The sequence below is a fragment of the Mauremys mutica genome, chromosome 7 (assembly GCF_020497125.1).
Source record: "Mauremys mutica isolate MM-2020 ecotype Southern chromosome 7, ASM2049712v1, whole genome shotgun sequence".
Lineage (NCBI taxonomy): Eukaryota > Metazoa > Chordata > Testudines > Geoemydidae > Mauremys > Mauremys mutica.
This window is the reverse complement of record NC_059078.1, coordinates 17847557-17860127: the sequence shown is the minus strand read 5'-3', so window position 1 is coordinate 17860127 and position 12571 is coordinate 17847557. Positions and strand designations below refer to the sequence as shown.

The window sequence follows — 12571 nt, the reverse complement described above, 5'->3', positions numbered from 1 at the left end:
CTGAATGGCCAGCTGTCCAGCAGAAGGGAGGTGGAGAGGAGGGCTTTTTCATGATGTTGAGTTTTAAACATATCTAGAAAGAGATGTGAGAGAGATAGTCATGTGAGTCTGCACAGTGCAGGAGAGGTTCAGGTGGGAAAAGAGAGTTTTGTGAGTTGTAAGTGTAACTCCCTGGTGAGTGTGTGTTACCGGTCCCTCTCTGCATCCAATCTGTCGGGGATATGAGTCTGTTACAGCCCCAGATACAGAGCCTAGACTTGTTAGCTCAAGCTGTAGCAGCTCATACTTTTATCTGTGGAGGTCCCCACTTCAGTTACAGGCTTGATGGCCAAGATGGTGTTTGAACTTGTGTGATTGAACAGTGTCGCTCAGGACAGTGTGTAGATGGCAGAGAGGAGTCAGCTGAGGTCTGATCCCTGGCGACGTTGTAACAGGGATGTGAACTTGAACGTTTCCTTTTATGTGCCATACAAAATAAAGAGGAAATCAGCGTTCTAGGCCTTCGCAGAAAGGCACAAACAGCATGCGAAATTAGTTTACAATTTATCTGTGGAATGACATTTTTATAAGTTTAATAGATCTTATCAGTGATATGCTGCCATTTATATAAAATCTGAACACTATAAATACATGAAGGGAATAAGAATATTGACAGCCAGAATAGAGTCTGCTTGGATATGATTAGATGGTTTTTTTATCTCTTAGGAAAAGCTGAGCTACTGAATACTCCACTGTATTAAGATGCTATTAGTGGCCTCCATGAGGCAGTGGGATAATCTCAGCTCACTCCCCAGGGGCAACAGTCCTTATCACAATACTGCTTTCCTATTTGGTTTGGTATGATAATCAGACACAAGGGTCAGTTCCTCGGCTGGTGTAAATCAGTATCGCTGCACTGGTAGCAATGGACCTGCACTGATTTACACCAGCTGGTTGGTTTTTATGAGAGGCAAAAAGACACACAATACTATCTCTGGGATCAGTCCTGCAAATAAACCACTAACATCAGTGGATGGTGAGGGGATTCCCTCGCTCACAGGTTGGGGACCGTGGCTTGTAAAACGTCTTTCAGTGGAGAAGTTGTTAATGGGGTAACATAGCAACAAGCTAGAAATCTTCTGTACCATACAGGACCTTCAGGCATATTCAGTTTCTCACCTGTCACAAGCAATTAACTGACTGTGTGTGTGTGTGTGTGTGTGTGTGTGTAAACAGCCCACGTCCTTGGCACTGATGTGAAAACGAGATGGAAATTCATGTGCAATTTTTCTTTCTAGGTGAAAGAGCTGAATGTGGCACAACCAGGTAAGAAGGGTTTCGTCTGCTTTACCCGCTTGGGGAGGGGGCTGACTCACTTTTTCTGAGGGACCAAGACCCAAGGGAAGACATGGCTTGATGTGTTGTTTATTGGCACAGCACACTGGGTTTACAATCCTCCAGCTGCCCTGTGCTGGGCTTTGCCGTGCAACAGGGGAGAGGCTGAAACCAGCTCCCCACATCAGTGGCCTGCTCCTCTGCTGCATTGTCTAAGTGGATTAATTGGAATGATGACAAACAGGCCCTTGTTTTGCTGCAGTGTAATTTCCAGCTGACTTGCTCTGAAGTGCCTGGAAGTGCTGTGTCAGCACGGTGCATTGCAGTGTCTCGATAAACGTATCTGAAGTTGTGCTGTATTCGTAGCCAGCTTTAGGACTGCACAACACATGGGTGTCAACCCTCCCAACCCAGTCTCTAGCCCCTCCCCGTCCACCCACGGTTCAAGCAAGGGCAGGACGTCCTGCATGGGACTCCAGGTGATGCTGGGGTGACCACATCACCTGGATCCAGCCCTTTTAACGGGCGGTACGGAAAATGCTGGTGCACCCCACAACTTTCCATCCAACTGAAGCAATTGGTGGAGCTGAGAGTACATGTAGGAGGGAGGGGCCTTTTCCATTGCATTTTCCAAATGCTCAGTACACAAAGCCATTGAGCTTAGCTTTAGCAGCTTGCTATGAATTTGTAGGATTTATAACAATAGGATGTGGGTCAGTGGCGCTGCCAAACCCCTCCCCACAACTTGGAGAAACCGCTCGTTATCTTTTTATAGCCCTGTTTCAGTTTTTCATAAAGTTTTCAATACCAGCAGAAACATTTGATCTTATAAATGCTGAAACATGCTGGCTGCTGTGGCTGCATTTCCAGACAGAAAAACAGCCCCACTAGCGTTCTATGGAGCTCTCCCTTCAGCAAGCTATTTGGGGTGCCTTGGGGCTTTCCAGCTGGCCAGAAATGGAGGCATCCTGCCGGAGTCAACATGCCTTAGAACGTCAGCAAGGCTGAGAACTGACCAGGATTCTAAACCGAGGTGGCCGGGGCCAATCACGTGAGAACACAGAGGTTCCCTTCTCCCCTGGGCAGGAATAACCCATGGCGGGGACTGGAAGCTCTGTGAATTTGAGGAATTCTTACATCAGAGTTATCTGCTGTGTAAGAGGTACATGGCTCAACTTTCCAGTCTGCATATCTCCCAAGATCCAATGGAGGCAAGAGACATCTGCTTAACTGCCTGCTCACCTGCTCGTTGCAGGTCCTGGATAGCTGATTCTGCAAGAGTCATGCTTCCAGGTCCTTCCCGGATTCTTCCAATACTACCCGCTATCCCAGGAGCCTCTGATTACCTGTCTTAGTTGGAGCCATAGTTGGCTGATCGCAGACAGAGCGATAAAGCCAATTATTGTGTACAGCATTGTCTTTAATGATGCCATGTTCCAGCCCAGATGAGATTTTGTTTCAGTGGTAGCAATACAGCCTGCAAGGCACTTTGTGATCCTTTGGATGAAAAGGTGCTTTGGTAAAGGACTGGTTGATTGGTGAAGGGACACCAGAGTAACTAAAGGAAGACCAAAAACTGTACCTAAACTTTGCTCTTCAGGAGCTTCCTTATCTGGGGCAGAAGCGACTGGGACAATATCTGAGGCCAAAATAATCAGGGGAATGAATAACTAAGACTCATGAGTGAGGGATGACAACACAGCACTCTGCTGCTTTTGTTGTTTTTTTGTCCCTGAATTAGCTTGTGCATCACATAAACAAACAAAAGAGAAGAATCTCCTCCTCCTGAGGCAGCACTATAAGCACTGTCAGAATGGCCTTCCGACTAAATCCAGCTGGAGGCCAGAATGCCACAATCTTTTTCCTTCAGGGCCTCACCCAGCTAGAGGAAATTATAGAGCAACAAACATCCTCGGTCTCTGTGGTTTATATCACAGTCATCTAACTGAGAATTGGATGGGCTCTTCGCTGCACTGTAATGATTTCTGCTCCTGAATTGTCAGCTGAAGGAATGGCTATAAGCTTCAAAAATGCCTGGAGTCAAATTGTTTCTTTTAATTAAAGGCACCTGATTTATGTGGATCATGACTCTGTCACCTTTAACGTTTAGAGGTGTTTGTAAATTGTTCTTGTTGGTTCAGCTCAGCTCTTTAGTACTTTTGCAGGAAGGCTCTTTGCACTGATTTTAGCCAGACTCATTAAAATCCCCTCCTGTGATGTTTTACAATACAAACATCCATAACATTTTGTGGCGGTGAGGATGAAGGTAGAGTGGAATCATGACAGTAGGACTTCATGCCATTTTTCTCCTGCAAGGTCTAGATAGTTGAGTTCTGAAGACTTGAATTTTAGAAGATATTAGTCACATTCTGAATAATGTCCATAAGAACCAACTGGCTAAATCTCCACCCAATGCACTGAAATAATCCTCCTATGCTTTCATGGGCTACATGTCCAGGGGTGTTGAGCGCAATCTCCAGTGAAGTCAGATGGGGCTGCAGGAGCTCATTGCCTCTGAAAATCAGGTCCAAACACCAGCAGCTCATAGGGCAGAAGCTAGCATCACTTGCCAGCCATTCCAGCTTAACGGCAGGGGGCCCAATTCCTCTCCTACGTAAGTGTATTGTCTTTGTGGAGTTGCTCGTAATTGCCCTGGTGTAAGTGAATGGGGCGCTTCCTGGGACTTGGGAGACCTGGGGCCTGTTGTAAGTTCTCTGCTATGTGACTTGGGTGAGTCACTTTTATGTGCCTCTGTTTCCTCTCTCACCCTTAGTCTATTTTTGACTAGTAAGTTTTCAGGTCAGGGACTGTCTCTTATCAATGTTTGACCAGTGCCTGGAATAATGGGTGCTGCTCTCTGTTGGGGCCTGTAAGCACTACTCTGATTCCAGCAGTAATAGTAAGTGAGAGACCAGAATCAGGCCCAATAGTTGCTTCACTTCAGATTCCTCCTTCATAGACCTGCCCCTTAGGATGCCCTGACACTTCCCTGCTGTCTGTCAGATGCTCCCTTTACTTGACCATTGTGGACTTGAACTACTTTTTGTGATTTATTTTAAAAAAATCTCACTGTTTAGAAAAACCCACTGGGAATTTGAAACCAAAGGAATTCATTGTGACAAAGACAGAGCCCTAAATATGGTGGGTTTGGGTTTTTTACCATTTTTTCCCCACCATTCCACACTCAGTTTGGTTTGTTGCCAACGGGTTGGTATAGAGGCTGAGTTGTGCACTTCAGCTTGTTACTGCTCTATTGTGCATGAGTGCTGGCCTCTGCAGGGTTGCATGGGGTGGCTGGGGGCTGTCCTGACTTTTAAAATTTAAAAACTACATTGAAGCATCAGTTTTGAAGGAAACAAAATGACAAAACCCAGGAACTTTGACCTGCATTTTTTTCTTACAGCTATTTGCAAATTTTGGGCCTAAGTTCAGCAGCCTAGACAATGTCCCTGTGAATAGCTGTAATTGTAATCTTACAAGTAAAAGTTAGCTGCGGGGTCTTTGGAGGTGCCACCACTTTCCTCCTAATTGCTGAGTCCCAACACTAGTCTGAGATCTGTTTGGGAATAAACAGTTTTGCCCCGAGTGTTTTCGGTAGGTTAGCGTTGGCGGAATTGGAGTCTGCCAGTGAATGGATTGAACTTTTCAGCCGCTCTGAGAGCTCTCTCAGGAGGACAGTGTGATGAACCGGCATAAGTGGCAGGAAAAAGTAAAAAACCTAGCAAAGGGCCAACACTGGCCTTTACCTCTGTAAAAATGTCACCCCTGCTTCTAGCCCAAATACCAAGCAGGGACTGTGATACATGTTCTTGTCTCGGAGAGTGAAAAACAAACCACAGCTTATCAGAGGTAATAGACAAGATCTTGACCAGAAATACTAAGCAGCTGTATTATTTTCTGGCATGGAGGTGACAGGTTCTGTGTGTGGCAGGAGAAGAAGATTGCTAATAGTCCATCATTTATTAAGATCCTGGCTAGTCACCCCAGTGCACAGCTTTTAATTTCCTGAGAGGGGTGTGTCTTATGATGGACCACTAGTAGCTTGTCAGAGTTGTGCATTGTGCCTCGTAGCAACATCCTGTTAGAGTTGTCTAATTGCAGCTACTCTGCTGGTGCGCATATCCTGTGGCATTGCTGGACAACTGTGGGAGATCATGGAGGGTAATGGGCTGCGCTGACCAGGCGTTAGGTGATGTACAGGCAGTGGGAAGACACAGTCCCTGCCTCCAACAGCTTGCACTGTAAGGCCCCGAGTTTGCAATGAGCGGCCCACAGAGAGGCTCTCCCCCGCATGCTTCCCTGGGGTTCATCACAGGATTGAGGCCTAAACCGTACATCCCAGGTCTGTCAGCACACACAAGGATTTCCCCCTCCAGGCGCTTAGCCAGGGCTTTGAAATAAGCGAGAGTCTGCCCTAGAAAACCCATGTGAGGTTTTACGCTGAGCCCTCGCCCTGGCCCGGGACATCGAGATATAGTCAGTGCTGTGTGGATTCCCAAACAATGTGGGCATAATCGGTAAAGCTCAGTGACTTGATTTAAGTAACTCTCAGTAAGTGGGGATGCAGCATCAAGCTTGGTAGGAAGATGCCTACCATCAGCTTGGGGGGAACAGATACAGCATCTGTTTGGAGCCAATGCACTAGTCCTCACAGAGGGTTCCCCCCTCCTCCCGCCTGCCCACCAATCCGCCATAGCCGTTGAGATCTTTCCCTGTCAATGTATTTATGTTGGTGTTTTGATTTTTTTTTTTGTTCCATTTCTCCCAGGCCCCCATGTCTTCCCCCTAAACCACAGAAAATGAGGAGACCTAGGCCTCTCTCAGTCTATAATCATAAACTCTTTAACGGCAATATGGAAACGTTCATTAAGGTACTTGCTGGCTGACAGTGAGAGTCTATGAACGCTATGAATGTAATGGTGGTTTTTCTATCCTAATTGCTAACTCATTTCCTCTTTTGGACCTGGTCCTTCCTATCCACTGTGCACACTGTTAACATGGCTAGTATGCTCTCTGCCTCAGTGAAGATTTCCTTCCATATCTGTTCTCACCCACGGTGCATTCATTACATTACTTGTCACGGTACTGTCCACACCAACTGGGAGGGATGAGATAATGGTAATGACCCTTGTGGAACAGTGTGGAGTCACCATGTCATTCTTGCCTGTCAGCAGGTTAATTGCAATGTGCCATATCTTATCACAACAGGCATAGCTGTGTTGGCTTTCTAAGTTGCTGTTATATGAACACCCTGGAAGTAAACAGCATTACTCTCACCTGTCATAGAAAGAGACTTGCAGAAGATCAAGCAGCAAAAAATAAAGAAAATCCCCAAAGATCCTGGTGTTCCACTTATGGGGTCCTTTGTGTCTGGGGAAGGAAAGATAGCACTATATATATATATATTGTGCTAACATGTAGACTTTTATTTTTGAGAGGAGTGTCGAGCAGGGGTGAAGCGACCTCACAAGAAAATACTGTCCTTCGAAGAGGATTCCCTGAGCAAAGTCTGATTAGAAACTTTAAAAAGAAATCAGAACATTTTATCTCCTGTTTTCATGGCTACAGGAGAAGATAAAATGATTCATAAACTCTCACAAATGGCCTCCCTGTTGTAGGGAATGTTAGCAAAGCAGACTTCTGCTGAAATGTTTTGTTTAGAGGGGGCTGAGTGGGAGGATTACATATTCTATGCTTTTCTTAACACCCCCCCCCAAAAAAAAAGTCAATTCGAGTCAATGCAAATGTGGATAGGTGCTGATGCCCTCCAGTCAAATCCAGCGCTGGCAGAGCGGATGAGCCTCCTCTTGTAAGGTGTTTTACTCTAACACAGGCTGGGGAATGGAAGAACAGCTCAAATAGAAGTAATGGGCTTGTGTCACCATAGACCCTGAGTCCGCAGTCCACCCTTATTTGGCAAAGCATTTAAGCTGGTGCTTAATTCCAGTCATGTGCTTAAATGCTTTGTGAACGGGGGGCTGTAGAAAACAAACGCTATAAGCAATACATGGGAGAAGAATGTCAATGTTTCCCTTTTATTACTCTTCCATTACAGGAGCAACGGTTTCTCAAAGAGCCCTAGCGGCTTTGGCTCAGTGGCCTGTGACACTCTTTTTGGAAAGATCTAACTTGCTCTGGCAGTGCACAGGGTGCATCTTGGATAACTTTTTGGATCAGATTGTTTTTAAATTACAGTGGTATCAGTCCAGATTAATTTGGTTGATACCAGTGAAACTAGGAGCAGAATGTGACCCTTCATTTTGCATATAACTCAGAATCCATGTGGCCCATTCAGTCCGAATAAAGTGCATAGTATAAGAATAATAGTACAGATCTTTGAAAGTCTTTCCCCTGTATTCCCCAAGGGTTAATCTAATTGCCTAACTACTGATCCTCCAAAGTCTAATCCTGCAATACATTCTGTTTGTGAAGGGATGAGAGCTCCTTTGCTGCAGACTTTTCAGCTGAGACTGGGAAGAGCATGAGAGAAAATATGGTAGTGAACAGCACTGAGAAAAGCCTGGATTAGACGAGCTAATGGGCCTTTTCCATCCCTGTTTTAGATTATTCTATTCTGCTATTTTAGTGCAGCCATAAACCTAAAGGCAGTGTTTTTAAATGGGGAAGCGCATTGTCACAAATCATATACAGTCCAGACATACAAAGCTATTAATCTTTTAATACTTATAATCTTTCCATTCGTAAATTGATTTTTAAAAGGGCAATATTGATTAAAGGTCCAGCCTGTTAAATATTGTTCTGGAGTAATTAGCTGCACTGAAAACCTATCTGTAAGGACTAGTGTCCTAGAATAATGAGGAGAGTCCTGTAGGAAACCATTGTTCACGTATTTAGAATCCTAGGGATTTCTGCACCAGATCAGACCCACAGTCCATCTAGTCCTGAATCTCGTGCCCAACAAAGGCTGGTACCAGATGTGTCTGCATTAAACCCCCAGTAATGGACAGTTATGGAAGTTCCTAGCTAACCCAGGGCAGTTAGTGGTTAATGGACACCTTGAACACAAGGGTTTTCTGTTCCCAAGAATTCTCTGGTCCCTTCTTTTGAGAAGCTGGGGCACCACACTTCCCTCTGAACATCTGTGGGATGTGGGTAAAAAATAGAAGCCCACTTTGAATACAGTGATGGGTGGGAGGGACTGGGCAGTTCAGTAGCAGGAAGGCAGGAGGAAGAGGAATGGCACAAATCTGACAAGAGGCTTCTGAATTCTCGTCAATCACTGAGGCTCAGACACTGCATACTAAGCAGCTTTTGGGGGTGAGGGTGGTGGGGAGTTGGGGGCTTGACCTGGATCTTTCTAAGCTGCCATTGCATTTGAGCTTTCATGGCCTCCGGAAGAGATGCTTACTTGAACTGATCTTATTCTTGCTTAATCTTTTCTTTTTTTCCTGCTCTGCTGCTTTTTTATGTTATCAGAGGAAGAAGGAATGCTCGAACAAGGAACCAGGTATTTACTAGAGGGCCTCCTTTCCGAAACCAAACAAAATCGATGTGAGGGATGCATTTGTATCCCTCCTGTAAAAATGTCCACTTAAAAGCCCAAGCTACCTGCAGACCTCCCTCGGTCTATTGTGGGCCCTCTGAGAAGTGGCTTAAATATGAGAACAAAAGCCAAAATTCATTCTAGCATGAGGCCCCCATTTAAGTCCATAGCTAATGCATTTCACACTTTTTTTTGTCACTTCTGTGACAATGGCTCTTTTTTTTTTTTTAAGACTAAAATATTCTTTAAATTCTGTAACTAGAAGCCTGTTTCATCAGACAGGAACAAGGCTATAATGCAAGGCTTGATCTGGCTTATAATTACGTCTTTCAAACGGAGTAGCCGTGATCCAGTTTCATTTGTCCCTTACATTTTGTTTTTCAGTCAACCATATAAGGAGAATAAGTTTTTCACACACATTAATAGAGGCCTTTTCCACGAATAATTGACTTCACACAAGTGTACTCAGCATTGTTTGATGGCTTGATGTTTTTAGCACCTCCTTTTCTTGCTTATTCTCTTACTAAACTCAATGGCGCTGATCTTCAAACCTGAGTTTTTGCAATCTTTATTTGAATAAGCTTCCAATACGTTGTTGTCAACAAGCTAATAAGCTCTTCATTCTTTATTAAATTTAATATATTTTTTTGTAGGATTCAGGACAGGCTATCCCACTTGTAGTTGAAAGCTGCATCCGATACATCAATTTATATGGTAAGCTAATTCCTCATTTGCTGATAGCTACAATGGAAGCTGTTGTGTAAAAGAAATAATGTATTAATGATGAAAGATAATAGAGGAGCCAGCTGCCTTGACCAGTTGTATGGATGTGAGTTTTAATGATATAAACCATGAGGTAATATTGTATACATGACAAATATATGGGCCCTGTATGCGCTTACTTGGGGTTAAATTGTTCACTTGGACCCTGATCCAATGGGAGCCGGTTGTGGTATTTGATCTAGGGGGGTTGGAATAGAAAAGACAAAAGCAGAAATAAAATCTCAATTGGTATCCCCCACCTCTCCCTTTCTTGCACAAAGAGGCAGATCTAGCCCATGTAGAGCTTATCAGTTTCTTTAGCAGCAAAAACAAAAACCAGTGGAGACTCCTCAGGGGACGCTCTGCCTGGCATGTTTCAAGTCAGACACAGTGCAGTCTGTATAAGTCACTGCACGCTGGCTCTGGGCTGCCCTTTACCTGTCAGTTTTGCCTCTCGTCTTTCAGATCGCACCTGCCCCCACTTCAAATTCTTTTTTCATTGCAAGTGTTTGTGTTACTAGGGAAAGTTGCGGCTGAGGGGAGCCTGTGGGGCTGTTTTCTGTTTGAGATTTTGACAAGCCAGGGCAGGAAGATTTAACATCAGCTCTTAATGGCCATGTCTGTATAATGCTGTGTGTTGCTCAGTGTGGAAAATACAGACTTCTGCTGTGTTTCTTTCTACGGATGAAGTGTAGGTTTTCTGGAGCATGAGAGGTGGTTCTGACTTTTTTTATGTATTTATTAATTTGGGGGTAATGGGTGGGTCCATTGCTTTTACTTTCCCCGGGGATTGTTCTTTACTAGATTCTGTGGAGTTTGGCATATTAACCCCCATCAGATTCCAGCAAAACAGGAGAACAAAACAACTGAAATTCCAAATTTTGATGTTGGTTTCAATGCACAGGAACAAATCAATCAATCTCTCTCTCTCCGCCTCTCCCCCTTCCTTCCTTCCTTCTTTCCAGGTCTTCAGCAACAGGGTATCTTTAGAGTTCCTGGGTCTCAGGTTGAAGTCAATGACATCAAGAATTCATTTGAAAGAGGTGAGTGAGTAGCCTGTGGAGCTGCCAAGGAATGTAGATGCGGCTAAGAGTGTGATTTCTGGGACCACTCCTCCTATCCATCAAGGAGACCAAGATTTAAGGGTGGATTTTTAAGATACCTAACTCCCTTAAGGGCTTTAGAAAATCACACCCTAATGGCCTTTAGACAGCGTACCATTTCCTGGATAACAGAAAATGGGCATGATGAAGACCTCTTCTTTCCCCTCTGTGCTTGCTAGGGCCAATACAAAATTGTGCACATTAGCTACCCTTTATCACTCTTATACATGTGAAGTTTGTCAGTCTTCTTCCTAAAGGCTCATCTTAACTCATAATACAGGGAGTAAATGTTAAATTGACCTCCAGATGACTTAGTTTATTAAAAATTAATAACAATGAGCCTCTGCCTGGTAAAAAGCACCCAGACATATAAGGGTTGCGGGATTGGGCCTTCTATTTATATAAAAATTGCTCTGGGTGAAATTGTATGGCTGGTGTTAGACAGGAGGTCAGAGTAGATGGTCATAACGAGCCCTTCTGGCCTTAGAATCTGTGACTCCATAAATACTTTAAAATAGCTGTTGGTGGTTGGGAAAGATTGTGAGCACATGACCACCATTGAAGGTTCCAGCCGCAGTTTTCCAAGCCAACTAGGGGATTTGGATGCCCAATTACTATTCATTTTAATAGGAACTGGGCATCCAAATCCTTTAGGCAGCTTTGAAAATCTCTGCCTCCAGACTTATCCCCATACAATGCACTTGTTGAGCTGGCCAATACTATTTCATTGATTTCAATGTAACATAGGTGAGCTGGGACATGATTGCGTCATCCAGCAGGTCCCATCTTTTGAGGCTGTCCCGTACCACTGCGTCATCCTTCCTTGAGTTATCTGACACACTGAATGCAAAAGATGTATTGGGCTGAAAGCTATGAAAAAGAACCTAATAATACCGCTAACCTTCAGGAATGTTTTAAAACCCTCACTGTGACAATTACCCACATCCCCTTGATTACCATAGGCTGGGCTATGCCTCGGAATGGTGCTGCTTAACACTATATCTTATTAAGCCATTGACGTGTTGGGAAACTGCATAGTGTTACCATTGCATGTGTTGCTTTTTTATCAATGCAAAGCTTTTGGTTTTCCAATTCTGGTTAGCTGAGTGGTGCTTGCTGCCTAATTCAGCTAGGAAGGAATGCTGGAAATAAATCTTTTGTGTGTTCAGGTGAAGACCCTCTCGCTGATGATCAAAATGAACGTGATATTAATTCGGTTGCTGGGGTCTTAAAGCTGTATTTCCGAGGACTGGAAAACCCACTCTTTCCTAAGGAAAGGTTTCAAGATTTGATATCTACTATAAGTAAGTACCAACAATGAGACATACGTAGGTTCCTTAGATTTTGCAGCTACAAGACAGTGTCCTCCCAACAGAGAAGCAGTGGTAGATAAGCCCATCAGTACAGATAAGCATCAAAACCTCATCCGAATGTCTTCTGTCTGCAAAATTGGGCTCAAATGGTGAGAAGAACCTCAAGAGATCAGTCTTTCTCATGGTATTTCACCATTTGCATTTCATGTCCCAAACAAATCTGGAAAGTGCTGAGGGATGTGAACAGTCGAGTGGCGTTGTTTCAGGTACCTTGAACCTTACAAAGTTTGGGTTTGAATTTCAGGGTGAAGGTTCAGGTTGATTCTTATTATTTTCAAAACGTTCCACCCTGCTCTTCTCAAACTAATGGAGCTGGGGAAAAAACCTCAGACTTAATTATATTTCTCTCAATACCTCCTGGTTGAAGTGAGTATGTCTTGCCAAGAGATGGATGCTCTTAGTGCTCTTGAGGGAAAGGGGAACTGGTGGGATGAATCTGCAGTTTTAGAAATAACAGGGAAGTGTGATGTGCATTTTTGCATAAAATGCTTTCTCTTAGTTTTATTTTGCAAAAG

General features: G+C 44.1%; 1 protein-coding gene across 4 annotated transcripts in view; it reads left to right on the top strand.

Moving 5' to 3' along the window:
* Positions 1-12571, top strand: part of SRGAP3 (SLIT-ROBO Rho GTPase activating protein 3) — a 211642-nt gene that overhangs the window by 178449 nt on the left and 20622 nt on the right. Inside the window, exons 11-16 of one of the 4 annotated variants that reach the window (XR_006581241.1) lie at positions 1278-1305; positions 6083-6185; positions 8752-8782; positions 9472-9532; positions 10546-10623; positions 11853-11913. Coding sequence is in view for 3 of the 4 variants with exons in the window: in XM_045025280.1 (XP_044881215.1) it covers positions 1278-1305; positions 6083-6185; positions 9472-9532; positions 10546-10623; positions 11853-11987 (405 nt within the window). In the remaining variant the exon portion in view is untranslated. Of the gene's footprint in view, positions 1-1277; positions 1306-2125; positions 3366-6082; positions 6186-8751; positions 8783-9471; positions 9533-10545; positions 10624-11852; positions 11988-12571 lie in introns of those variants that run through there. The other 3 variants (XM_045025281.1, XM_045025280.1, XM_045025282.1) reach the window with 3 other exon arrangements.